The 13,295-nt window shown below is 44.2% G+C and overlaps 1 protein-coding gene across 5 annotated transcripts in view; it reads right to left on the reverse strand.

Moving 5' to 3' along the window:
- Positions 1–4,928: 4,928 nt before the first annotated feature.
- Positions 4,929–13,295, reverse strand: part of CDH5 (cadherin 5) — a 29,616-nt gene continuing 21,249 nt past the window's right edge. For 4 of the 5 annotated variants that reach the window (XM_064671344.1, XM_064671343.1, XM_064671346.1 and 1 more), the window contains 6 exons: positions 11,705–11,958; positions 10,980–11,122; positions 10,425–10,549; positions 8,846–8,954; positions 8,331–8,576; positions 4,929–7,536 (listed from right to left, as the gene is read on the reverse strand). In XM_064671344.1, coding sequence (XP_064527414.1) covers positions 7,031–7,536; positions 8,331–8,576; positions 8,846–8,954; positions 10,425–10,549; positions 10,980–11,122; positions 11,705–11,958 — 1,383 coding nt within the window. In that variant the 3' untranslated portion in view covers positions 4,929–7,030. The remainder of the gene's footprint in view (positions 7,537–8,330; positions 8,577–8,845; positions 8,955–10,424; positions 10,550–10,979; positions 11,123–11,704; positions 11,959–13,295) is intronic. The other variant, XM_064671347.1, reaches the window with a different exon arrangement.

Consider the following 13,295-nt stretch of genomic DNA (forward strand, 5'->3'; position numbering starts at 1 on the left):
GGGCAGCAGATCTGAGAGCTGAGCAGGCTGAGGTGGCTCAGCTGCAGCTCAGGAACAGGGAAGCTGTGTCCCTCTGGGCATGCTCTGCTTACAGAACATTTGCTATTGCACATGGCATAACTTTTTGGATAAGAGGGAGAAAGAACTTGTTTTCCCTCTCTCCTGTATTTGACCTACAAATTCACCTGCTGCTGTTTCCTCATCCTAGCAGGATGTGCTTGCTGTCCAGGGCTGTTATGGGGCAGATTGTGTGCACAGTCCCTTATCTGACATAAACCTTTATCATAACCTTAGCCCCATGAAATATTACAAACAGATCTGAACCTGGGCTAGGTGTTTGCCTGTCCTTCTTGGGGCTGACCAGCTGGAGCTCATCCCTGTGACCTGCAGATGGTTCTGTGTCCCAAAGGCAAAGCCTGCTTTTCCCACCGTGCTGCACACGGAGCTTGGCAGAGCTGGTGGACCAGCAGAGTTGCAGGAATCTGTCCAGAGGAGTCTGATTGAATTATGATTACAAATACTGAACTGAATCCCCTTGCAAACAGTCTTTGACTTTTGTGTAACTGTGATTGTGTGACAAGTGATTTCAACTTTTAGGTGGTCACTGAAAGGTGCCTTGTACTGGTTTGTTTCTGTGGCTACTTGGGAAAATTTTGCTGCACGGTTATAATATAGAAAGAATTAACAAATAGTGACTAGTGGATAATGAGTGTGTTTGTACACAAATATTCTCATTCAAGGCAAGGCAAAACACGACCATTCTACAAGAGTCACTGAAAATAAAAATTATTTGGTGTTGCTTGAGAAAATCCTGTTTAGTAGTTGTAGTTTGGTTTGGAAGGAAAATATTTTAAAAAAGTAGGGTTGGCCCTTCATCACCAGAAGCAGATTGCAGTTGTCATATGACAAAAGAGCAGGACTTGCTGTTTGACTCCTTCTGGCAAAAGGCAAACACAGCCCAGGAAGTCTCATCTGGACCGACGTTTGAGTAAAGAAGACATCTGGCACTGGCATCCTTCCCCCAGAGCTCTGTCCCTGCCCTTTCTGCCCTTCAGAACTGCTGCCCCACCAAGGGCATTGCTTTTCCTTTGCAAATCCAGGCTTTGCTCCTGCAGAGAAAAGTCTGAGAACTTCAGAGAATTCAGCGTTAAAGTGTGACCCGGTGGAACGGCCCTCGGGGTGTTATTGGTGTCCCCGAACAGGCTCAGGGGACACAGCGGAGCGGATCCAGCTGGAATCCCGCGGCAATCCGAGCGGGATCCAGCGCCGATCCATCGGGATACAGGGGCAGCGCTGCCATCGGGCGACACCGGGCGGACACCGGCGGCTATTGCAGCCCCTCGGGCCGGGATACAGGGATCGGCCCCGCACCGGGACACGGGATACAGGGAATGGTGCCGAGAGCAGGGACACGGGATACAGGGAATGGTGCCGAGAGCAGGGACACGGGATACAGGGAATGGTGCCGAGAGCAGGGACACGGGATACAGGGAATGGTGCGGAGAGCAGGGACACGGGATACAGGGAATGGTGCCGAGAGCAGGGACACGGGATACAGGGAATGGTGCGGAGAGCAGGGACACGGGATACAGGGAATGGTGCTGGTACTGAGGGCAGGGACACGAGAGGAAGAGAAGTGTCCCAAGACGGGCAGCAGGACGGGGAATAAAGAAAAGTGTCCCAACGGCAGGAACGCCGGACAGAGGGCAGTGTCCCGTGCTGGCTGTGGGGATGTGGGATGGATGGAGGTGTCCCGTGCTGGCTGTGGGGATGTGGGATGGATGGAGGTGTCCCGTGCTGGCTGTGGGGATGTGGGATGGATGGAGGTGTCCCGTGCTGGCTGTAGGGATGTGGAATGGAGAGGTGTCCCGTGCTGGCTGTAGGGATGTGGGATGGAGGGAGGTGTCCCGTGCTGGCTGTAGGGATGTGGGATGGATGGAGGTGTCCCGTGCTGGCTGTAGGGATGTGGGATGGATGAAGGTGTCCCGTGCTGGCTGTAGGGATGTGGGATGGATGAAGGTGTCCCGTGCTGGCTGTAGGGATGTGGGATGGAGGGAGGTGTCCCATGCTGGCTGTAGGGATGTGGAATGGAGAGGTGTCCCGTGCTGGCTGTAGGGATGTGGGATGGATGAAGGTGTCCCGTGCTGGCTGTAGGGATGTGGGATGGATGGAGGTGTCCCGTGCTGGCTGTAGGGATGTGGGATGGATGAAGGTGTCCCGTGCTGGCTGTAGGGATGTGGGATGGATGAAGGTGTCCCGTGCTGGCTGTAGGGATGTGGGATGGATGAAGGTGTCCCGTGCTGGCTGTAGGGATGTGGGATGGAGGGAGGTGTCCCGTGCTGGCAGCAGGGATGTGCAATAAAGCCCCCTCTGGTCTCCTGCCATGACACCAGCCTGCGTTTCACACCTCTGTGCTGGGGGACACACCCAGTGCAGTTCGGGTTTTTGGCATTTTTGGGTTCTTCGGGTTTGCTCTTTAATGGGGAGAGGGAAGCATGGATGGTTGTTAAGACACTTTTAAATGACAGGTCTTGGGCTCAGTTTGAGGCTCTCTGTCCTGCCCCAGTTAAGGCAGTTTGTGGGGTGCACAGTGTCCCCAGGAACATCTGCAGTGAGGGAGGTCTGATGGGTCTGAGCAGAGGGGGTTACACGGGGCTCCCTTTGACCCTTCCCGTCTGGGAATGCACTGGTTTGTAGGGGCACTGCAGTCCAGGCCTCGAACTCTTGAGGCTGCCAGAAGAGCTCTGGGACTGTTTGCAGCCCAGGTCTTCCTGAAAAACCTTCCTTGGCTTATGTTGTTTAGGTGTTTTTGCCTGGGGAGCTCTGCCTTGGCTCGTTCTGGTTGTTCTGGTAACCTCTCCCTGAGCACTGGCTTTGAAGTGGAGGTTCCTTTGTAATGAGGAATTAAGGAATTGCAGATATTGCTGATTGATTGTGGCATTGATGAATGAGTTAACTGGAATGAATTAAGAGAGCCCTGTGGGAAAGCAGGTGGGAGAGCAGGTGGGACAGCAGGTGGGACAGCCTCTCACTGAGGATAAGTGGAAGGAAATGCTGTTTTTCCCTTTTCCATCAGATCAGGCAGAAACAAAGTCAGGAAGCTGAGAGAGGTCAAGCAAAGAGCTGTGGGTGTTTATTGCTCATAAAAGAGCATTTTTGGTATTATTTTCTTCTTCTTTCCCTGATGCAGACCAAAAGGGTGTCTTTATGTTTTGCTTTCTGTCATGCTTTTTCTATGGGCTAGATTCAAGCTAAATCATCCACTGTGATCTGATCAGACTCCTAATTTCCTGGTAAGATTTGATGACTTGTGGTACAGTAAGATTGTGATAACTTCTTCAGTGGGGAAAAAATCACCTTAGTGATGTCTTTCATTCCAGGAAGTGTGTGAAGGTAAAACCACCAGAGTTTTATTTCTTACTTTCTCAAACTTGAAACGGTTATTTAAAAAATTAGGTAGAAAGAGAGAATAGGTCAAAAAAGATATTAATTTTCTTCTTTTGTGCTCGCCCCACCTGAAATATAATGAAAATAAATATAACTATTATTTCTAGCCAAATAGGATTGTATATCAGCACGTTTACTACCACCAGAGCATTTCTCCTGCACGTGACATAAGTCTCACAGTGAAAGCATTTACAATAAATGTTTCATAGGTGCATCTGTGCTCTGAACTCTGAGCTCCAGAAACCAGCAGGGCTTTACATGGCTTTCCCTCCAGTCAGTGCTGGCTGGGACACAATTCCTGTGCTTGGCAGGTCCCTCCTGGTGCTATTCCAGGCTCTTCTTGCTGAAAGGAGAAAAGGGAAGAACCCACTTATTGAAGAACAAGAACTCAGAGAAGATGCTTTGATTTCTCTTTTATAACTGATCCTTCTGTTCCCACTGGATTTGCTGTTGAATTCCTGTGTCCAGCGGGTCAGTTGGACTGGACTGCAATCAGATAATGTGTGATAGAACATGTTCTTTCTTTCTCTGAACAGTGGAAATTTGCTTTGATCAGGGGACCTTTGCTCCCCTGACCTACCTGGGACACGTGGCACTGGGCCAGGTGTTCACACTCAAAGAGTTTTCATGGCTGCTTTGATACCTATCAGAGATTCTCATCACAAGTCATTATTTCATTGAAAATTCTAATGCGGTGGGAGTAAAAGAACCTTTATTAAATGGCATGAACTTTGGCATCTGAATGTAATAAAATAATAATTTATGATATATTTTTAAAGATATGAGATTAAAATGCATATTAATGAAATGATTAATGAAAACCTTTATGAGACTCTCTGCTACAAGTTGCGAGTAGCTGTTTAATCAAATTCTTTCTATGGAAAAATGCATTTCATTATAACATAATTAGCACATCTATTGTGTTTTTAGTATAACTTGTGCTAAAGTGTGTTGGATCTGGAGTTTGCTTACGGCAATTAGCAGTGAAGGAATTGAACTTTTTTGCTTTATTCCAGGCTTTGTAAATTATAAGTGCCATATCTGGGGAAAATGGATGTAATTTTTTTTTTTTTTTTAAGTGCTAGAATAATCCTGGGAATTGTTGGGGCAGTCTTTAGTTGCAGTAAGAAGGAAGGGTAAGAAATTGTGCTATGTGGAGCTGCAGATTTAGGGATAATTTATTTCCTGTTGCTGATGTGTGACAATCCTGGGCTGTGAGAAAGTTGGGGCTTTTTTGTCCCCCAGAGTAATCCTGCCTGCTGTACAGGGAGTGGGAGAAAGCTGCTTTTACAGAAAGTCCTTTGGGGTAATTATGGCTAGTCTGGGTTCTCTTAGAGCACAGATATCAGTGTTTTTATGGTTGAGGTCAATGTGGCACAAAGCCTGATATTGTCCTCTGTGTGAAGCTTATTAATGCACAGAAAACACAAATTTGAGATTCACTTTTATGTAGTAAAAAAAAAAAATACGGTACAGGAATATAAAAAGGAACTTTACATCTTTATACAAGGGAACTGCATACAGGCTTCCAAAAAAAACAACTTTAAAAAACCGAGTACAGGTAATACTTAAAACCAAGGATTACAGGTAATACTATCTGGGTGATGCCTACCAAAGTACTTAGTTACTGCACTACATAATTTAACAACTAACTTTACCTGTTGATACTCAATACCTTAATTACTGACAAAAAAATTAAACTGTATTAGTAGTTAGCATTCTTTATAATGTACCAACATGTGGAACCCCAATAGCACACACTGTTGGCTGGATTAAGCAAGAGAGAATGAACACATGAAAAATAAAGCCAACGCTGTCATCCTAAAATGTGCTTCTTTTTTTTAGTGAAGGATGGGATCCAAAACTGATTTGATTGATGGACAGAATTCTACTCAGTTTTCTTTTAGCTCATATTTGAAAATTTGAGTGATTGTATAACTGATGTGACTGTACATTAGTGTCCAGGCGAGTATTTTATTGGATAGCTTTTTTCCAGTAGTTATCCAGTTTAGGAGTAATGTGAGATCATATTATAGTGCATTCCTGTTTCCTACTAAGAAAGAATTATGGGGGAGTGTAAATTAGAGATGACATGAAAAAGGGAAAAGCAAAGTTGTGAGGTTCCACTATACTGGTTTAGGAAAAAAATAAAATCTAGTGTTATTTGGTTAGCTAGCAGATTCAAATAATTAAATCAACTAAACTAATACCTACAGCTCCAGCACAGATGCTGCCCAGGGCAGTATCTGGGTACAGGGCTCTGTTCCTGCTGAAGGCAACAGGAATCTGTGTTGCTGCAAGCCAGGGACAGGCCATTGTCCTAAGAGACCCGTTTTTTCCAAAAAGTGTATTTGGCTGGGGAACTTCCCCCCTTGGAAGTTTCATTCTGGTCATTCTGTGGCTCTTCCTCAGGTGAGACACTAAATACACAGGGATGGAGAAGCTGTAGCTCCAAAACCTTCCTTCCACTGGTGGTTCCTTATGCAGATGAGAGTGTGGGTGTGTAGCATTCAGGTTTAGAAGTCTGCAGTACTTTCCTAGGAGGAAAATACTGGTTTTACAGTACCCGCTTAGAAAAAGTCACAACAGATTCACAGTAATGAGGCCCTTCATTTGTTTGTCCCTGAAAAAATACAACTGCATTAATAACATTGAATAAAAACCCTATTCAGCCTCTTTGGAAATACAGAGAGACCTATGCTTCCATCTAGAGATGGAAAAGTACAGTATTGGAGTCTTAACATTCCCCTGATGTCCCCATTTCCTGCCCTGCAGGATATATTCCATGGAGTAACACTAAAATCCTATTTACAGAGAGAAAAAACAATTTTGCTGTTAGCTAGAGCAGATTCTATCATGCCAGAAAGGTGCCTGAAATCATCATCAGGCTGTTAAAAATGACAGATGAAACCAGATTGTGTGTCTAAAAATCCTGTCTAATTTTATCTTGAATAACTCGAATATGTAATCAAAGACTATAAAACAAAAATAATTAATAGAATGGAAAGAAGGAGAAAACATGCCTCTTTTTGAAAATGATGGAATAATTTCTAATATTAAGTGATGGACCATATGTTCCTCCTCTCCTCTACTGGGTAAGCATAAGTGTGGAACATCAATAAAGATGTTCCAGAAGGGGCAGGCAAAGCAGCCAGCTGGAGATACAGGGGGCTTAAAACATCCCTTAGCAAGGCCACTGAACCTCTCTCTCCCAGTGGATGGTGACCTTGGATACATGTTGATGGAAACAGTACAGGAGGAGAGGAATGAAAGAGAAACAGGGGGGAAAAGCCCAGTTTTTAAGAATTGTCTACCTTGATGGGAATCCTAGGAGACTTGAGCAGGTCCATGAGGAGCAATTTTGGGGACAGAACTGAATGTTAGCAAGGACAGCAGTGCTGGGGGAAGTTAATACACATGGTCTGTGTGTCTTTTTAACCCTACTGTTGTCAAGTTTTTCTCTCACGTCTGTTTGAAATCCTAGTATGGCTTGAGGGAAGAGCTGTGAGTTCTCCTGTGGCCACTGACAGTCTCCTGATGTCTATTTGTGGTGGGAGGGAGAAAACTCATGGCTAATTTGAACTTAATACACAAAATCTTCACTAGGTTCTGATCCATAGAGCTCAGCCAACATTTTAAACCTGGGTCCCCAGTCATTGAGGAAGTCGTAGTCGACGTCTGAGTCCGAGGAGCCCGACTGCAGCGAGCTGAGGGACTCGGCGATGGACTCGGCCCCCTCGTAGCCGTAGATGTGCAGAGTGTCGTAGGGCAGCAAATCCCTGTCGTTGTCAGCTTCGCTCTTCTTCTCCTCGATCATGCTTTCCATTTCTCCAGCACCAGAAGTTATAGTTCCAGGAGGCTTTTGGACTTGTGCATACGGAGAGGGAGCAGCCTCTGCCTTCACGCCGTTCTTGCGCACGGAGTTGAGCACGGACACGTCGTAGCTGGTGGTGTCCATCTCCCCACCACCTTCCTCATCATACCTGACCAGCTGCTCGTGGATCTCTGCCACGCTCCTCCCCAGCCCGCTCAGATCCTTCTTGTGTCTCTTCCTTAGGAGAAGCAGCATTGCAAGTACTGCAAAGAGAACTTAAATGAGCACGTGTAAATAGAGAGGCAAGGCAGTGAAACAAATTGCATTTAAGATATGTAACACAGTCTGAAGTGGTTTATTTTCCTGAAGTGATTTTTTTAACACCTATTTTTTAAAGGAATAGTTAAAAATACTGCTTAGCTGTAGGATTACTGTGTTCTGAAGAAGTTCAGTCTGGACAGGAATTGCACCCCTGACTCTCGAGCTGTAATCACAAGTACATACATACATACATGGTGTCACAAGTTCATTGAATCACCTACTGCCTGCAGCTGGTAAATCTTTTAATGCCAAGCATCAAATGCTACTTATGTGGTACTTGAAAAGTACTTCAAGCAAGAAAAAGTACTGTGCCTTCTCTGATAGATTTCAAATGCAGCAGATAAGCACTGCTCTGCTGGCTTGTTACAGATATATTTATGTATGTATGTCCACTGTACTGTTTAAAGGGCTTCCAGACAAGTTCAGCCTTTGGAAACAGGAATCCTATTGTTATTGCCCAGCAAAAATTTCCTATTCTCTAGCTACATGTGAGCCTGGCAGCAGTAAATCAAGTCTATTATGCATATGTGCAGTAACCTTTCCAGTGACTCAGCCTGCCCAGTGGAGGGAACAGCTTTGTAGCTGAGCTCTGTAACACACCAAAGAGGAAGAACACGTGAGATAAATCAAATAGTTACAGAATTTCTGGCTCTGTGGCCATTTTATAGGCACAAAGCTTTTGTAGATCTCAGTTCAGAAAGAACAAAACCTTTTAATGCAGAGAATATTACCTAGGTCAGATCCTTACCAATGATGGTGAAGATGCAGATAAAAATGGCCACCAGTGCTTGTATGCTGACTCCCACTTGTTTGGCTCTTTCCTCACAGAAAGTGAAGTTGCCTTTTTCGTTGCACTTGCAGACACTGATGACAAGAGTGTTTGTGCTGCTGAGCTCAGGAACACCGTTGTCTGAGATGATGACAGGCAGGTAGTGGATTTTGGCAAGTTCACGATTAAACTGTCCGTATTTGACAGTGATATTTGCTGTGTTATCTGCAAGAAGTAATGACATCTAATTAAGTGATAATCTCTGCCAGAAGTTTCCCAGTCTGGTGGTATATCTTCCCCTTAGACAGAGCCAGCCTTTAGAGAAACTCGGCTGGCAACAAACAATTTTTTTTTTTTCCAGTATGTTAAGCCTTTAAAAATAAATATTACTTAGCTCAGCCAGACCAGTCACAGGTCATTGCTGCAGTTTTTCTCCCCTGAGCCCCAGTGTCCCACTTGGAGCAGCTGAGAAAGGCATTGCAGGGATACTGTACCGTAGTTCTCAATCAGGGAGAAGTTGCTGTCTTCTGTGGCCAGGGAGAATTTGAAGAACCCTCTGGGTGACAGTTCATCCTTGTCAGTAGCTGAAATCCTGACGATCACCTACAAAGATGGAAGAAGTCACAGCTTTCATTATACATTTTCTCCAGTGATAAAATCATGTAAAGTATTTATGGAGCTGGGCTGTGTGTCCTGGGTAACCCTTCAGTAACGGGCAGGACACAGATATCTCATGATGCTCCTCTTCAAGTCCTTTCAAGGCAAGCAATTCCTTTGTAGGTCTTCTAAAAGATCAGTTTTGCCTCTTCAGATTGTAATGAAAGCATAAAAAAAGCCTTATGCTGAAAGATATGTGGCTTCTTTAAATGCCTAAGGTGGCTGTCTTCTCAAGTGTTCAACCTACCTGGGGGTGTGACTGTCATCCTTGGAATGTCACTGAGGCTGCCACACCTGAATGACATGTTGGGTTTGAAAACCTCAACCTAGCATAGATTAGATGTATAGAATAAAAAAAAAAGTGTGTGATTATGTCCCCGAGATATTTTAAAAATTAAACTAAGGGTGAAATGAATACCTTCTGTGTTATATCAGATTCCCTCAAAGAGTCCAGACTGTGACAAAGTCTCTTAATGAAACAAATATTAAATGTATGGGCTGATGTCCCGGGTCTGGCCCAGACACTGATGTTATTCTATACCATCTTACTTCACTGCTGGGGGCAGGGGAAAGGGCCTCTCTCTGTGTCTCTCCTGAGAAGAAAGGGGATTCCTTTCGGGCTGAGGGAAGTGTGGGGGGCAGAGGGTCTGTCCACCACTGCTTTTCATTGTCCCAGGCTTGGTGAGCATTTTGCCTGTACATCACCCTCTCTGTACCCTTGCAGTCAGTATTGCTGATGGTACTGTCTGTTTTCTTATCTCATTGCTGTTTCCAGTGAATTCTTCTGATCTCAATCTTTGCCTTTTGGGCTTCCAGCTGGAGGGAAGGGAGTGCCAGTGGGAGCACTAAACTGGGGAGTACCATTTCTAAACCATGACACAAAATGTCTTAATTAAACAAATGTTACATGTATGGGCTGAATACTTGTGTCTGAGGCTGAACATGTAAATCCAAAATACTAGCATAACACCATTTTTGCCAAACACTAACACTGTTGTACGTGCAGATATGTGCACTCTGCTGACCACTACAATGATGTCACATGCAGCAATGTTTCTCTTGCTATTTTAAAGTGGTTTCCTTCTCAGTATCACATATGAATATTTATGTGATAGAACCGAATTGCTGATTTTTGCTCTGCAAACTTGACTGTCCTTCATGGCTCAGCTGCTAATGCACGTACAGACTTGAGAGCCTGGAGGGAGAGGAGCAGCACAGCCCATGTGTGTGAGCAGATAAAAGTCAATATTCCAGCACTGTGATGTCCTGAAGAGATTTTCCTGTCCACTGATGTTTTGGGAATCAGTGAAAAGAGCAGGTGTTTCGGTGCAAAAACTAACTTTTATTAACAGACAACTTTCACTTGAGCTTACAAGTAGTAATTCAGGTTTTGGGGAGAAACTCTCCCGGTCTCACCTTTCCTGGTGCAGCATTTTCACACACTCTGGGTTCCTCAGGATAAACAAGTTCTGGAGCATTATCATTTTCATCACCAACTATTACATGAACATGGGCATGTGATTCTCTGTCAGAAAGACGACCTAAAATGACAACAACAGTGCAGGTCTCAGATGTCTGGAATCCCAGGGCTGGCTAGACCCCCCTTTCTACCCTTTGTGCCCCCCTTCGTGCCTCCTGCATGAAAAATATGGAGAATTTGTAGCTCCATCTTTAATTTAAATTTTCCCTTGACATTTAGATATTTCCCTACAAAACTTTCCTAATGGCTAAATCATCAAGGATCTTTGAGGAGTAAAATGACCCTTTTGAAGTTCATGGCTTCCTGATTCTTCACACTGTGTGGCTGTGGGAAGATCTGGAAGATTATTGTGCAAACCCTGAAGCATCCATGTAATTTGTAGCTTAGTGGGAACAGGCTGGCAGGTTGTGGCTTTCCTTTTTGATAAGCTACAGCCCTGCTGGAAAGGTGTTCCCTGATTTCTTTCAAACAGGGAAGTGGGTGGCACTTACCATCTTCAAGGACTTCCTGAGCTGCTACAGTGATGTTGTATGAGGAGCTGAATTCTCTGTCCAGGGGCTTGGGAAGTTGAATAATTCCAGTATCAGACACCCTGATATAGTCTCCATTAGGACTTGCTTTTCGTCGAATAAATCTGTTTTTTGTTTAAAACAAGATATGTCAATTCCAGGGGCTAAAACTATGTTTCACTTCATTTCTTTTAGTGGAAGGTCAGAGAGTTCTGGTGTGACAAATTACATTAATATCTTGACCAGGCAGGCTGAGAATATTTCCCTAAAACTGTGCAAGCTGTGAGAGTGAAATACATCTCTTGAAAGAATTTCCAGATTATTGTACTTTTGTACTTTGCTGTTTCAGAAGTCTATTTTCTTCTCCAAGCACATGCTTGGGAGAGTTCTTACAATAAAAAGTACAGCACTAAACTGTAGCCATGGGAAGATATCCAGGATTATACATTTTGCCCTAAATGTGCAAATGTTTCATCAGTAAGTTCATGTGGTAATTATATGGGTAAGTGTAATTTATGTTCAGTTTTTGGTTACCATATATATCCATGGCTGCAGTGCTGGAAAAATTAAATTGTATTCTTTCTGGTTTTTGTTTGGCATTCACATTTTGAGAAACGGGGCCCAAGTCTCAGTTCTTTGTCAAATTCTTGGCATCCTAAAGAATTCTTCACTTCAAAGTAGAATTACTAAAGCTGGTGTTGTTTTACCTGATTTTCCGTTTAGCTGCGTCGGGGTCGTGTGCCCAAACTGAACCAAGTGTTCTTACTTCTGCATCATTTTCCATGACTTTAAATTCATATGGTAGTTTAGTGAAGACAGGAGGCTCATCCACATCAGTGACTTCAATGGTGACTGTTGAAATGCTCCTCGAGCCACCAGATTTAAAATACCGGAGATCAACGGTGGGATCTGTTGCTTCAATGTCAAACCTGTATTCTGCTACTTTTTCAAAGTCCAGGGGCTAAAAAAAAAGACAAATACAGAAATTCTTCCATTGGAAATGTCCAAGTAAATGTTGCATTAGCTAACTGTGCAAATTTAAGCTCCAAGCTCTAACTCGTGTTTGGAAACATTACCAAACTGCCTCTTGGCTGGACTGATGGGAGAGCATTTCCCAACTGAACTTCTCTGTCACAGCGTGGCTTTAACAACTCCTGGTTTGGAACAGACTCATCCAGCATTCTAAGTTCAGTAAGTATTTCTTGGTTTCAACACTTTTCTTTTTATAATCCTGTAACAACCAAACCTGGTTAAGCTCCTTTTCCCCAAGGGCTGGGGACCAGGTTGTCTCTTGGCAAAGCTTTCTGTTCTGAAGGCATTCCAGGCAGACTGCATAGCTGCACTGACTGATAGCTGGGGCATTTAGTGATAAATGACATCCTCTTCCCTGTTCTTCCCATTGCCTCAGATTGCAAAAGGAGTCACACAATGGGAGGAAGGCTTGGAGCTCGGGCAGCTATGGCTCGTTTCAATCTAGGGCCCTTTGTGATATTGCCTGAGATTCTAAAAGCACTCTGAGATACACAGGAATTAACTGTGGTGACTCTTGTTTTCCTCTTTGAGCAGACATTGCAGATGGAAGTGATAGTACTTATCTAGCAGCTGAAATTTTATCTCACATGGCTGCATATTTAACATTATGACATGTGCATGGCCAACATCACATTATGAAACAGAGGGGTGAACTCTGCCTGCTATGTGTTAAAAGAAGAGTTGATTCCAAATCCCTCTGTAGTGGGGAGTGTTTGTGTGGGGTCTCCTGCTGCTCCTCCTCTGGGCAGCAGTTGCAAGCACTGCATTCCTCAGGTCATGGGAAGACCAGAGGAAGGGCTGCATTAGGTGGGGGAAAGCTGCTTCCTCCCAATGTGAGCCGAGGACTTCACTGCCAGTCTGGAAGTACTTGGTAGTTTTTCCTCCTTCTTAACGACATTTCTAGTCTTAACAGTTACAGAGAGATATTTGGAAGTAAAAAACACGTTCCTGTCAATCTGAGGATTACAAGAGGTGATTTATAGTCCTCCCTACTCCTTTTTTTAATGACAAGTCAATGCAATCAATGAAGGCTGGTTTGGCAGAGCTTTGCATGATGTAGGAAGGTCCCTTGATACAAATCAAGTAGGTTTGAGAATTTAAAAAACCCAAAGAACAAATCATAATAAAGGCTTTGGAGAGTCTGGGCCTTCTTAATGAGTTGTGAGAAATTAGTGGGGAAGGTAAGGGAGCTGTGGCTCAGACTGGAGCAAATGGCAAACTGTAAAGAGCACACTGTAAAGAAGTGGTCAGGTGGACTTGTTCACA

Source organism: Pseudopipra pipra, chromosome 14 (genome assembly GCF_036250125.1).
Source record: "Pseudopipra pipra isolate bDixPip1 chromosome 14, bDixPip1.hap1, whole genome shotgun sequence".
In the NCBI taxonomy this organism is placed as follows: Eukaryota; Metazoa; Chordata; class Aves; order Passeriformes; family Pipridae; genus Pseudopipra; species Pseudopipra pipra.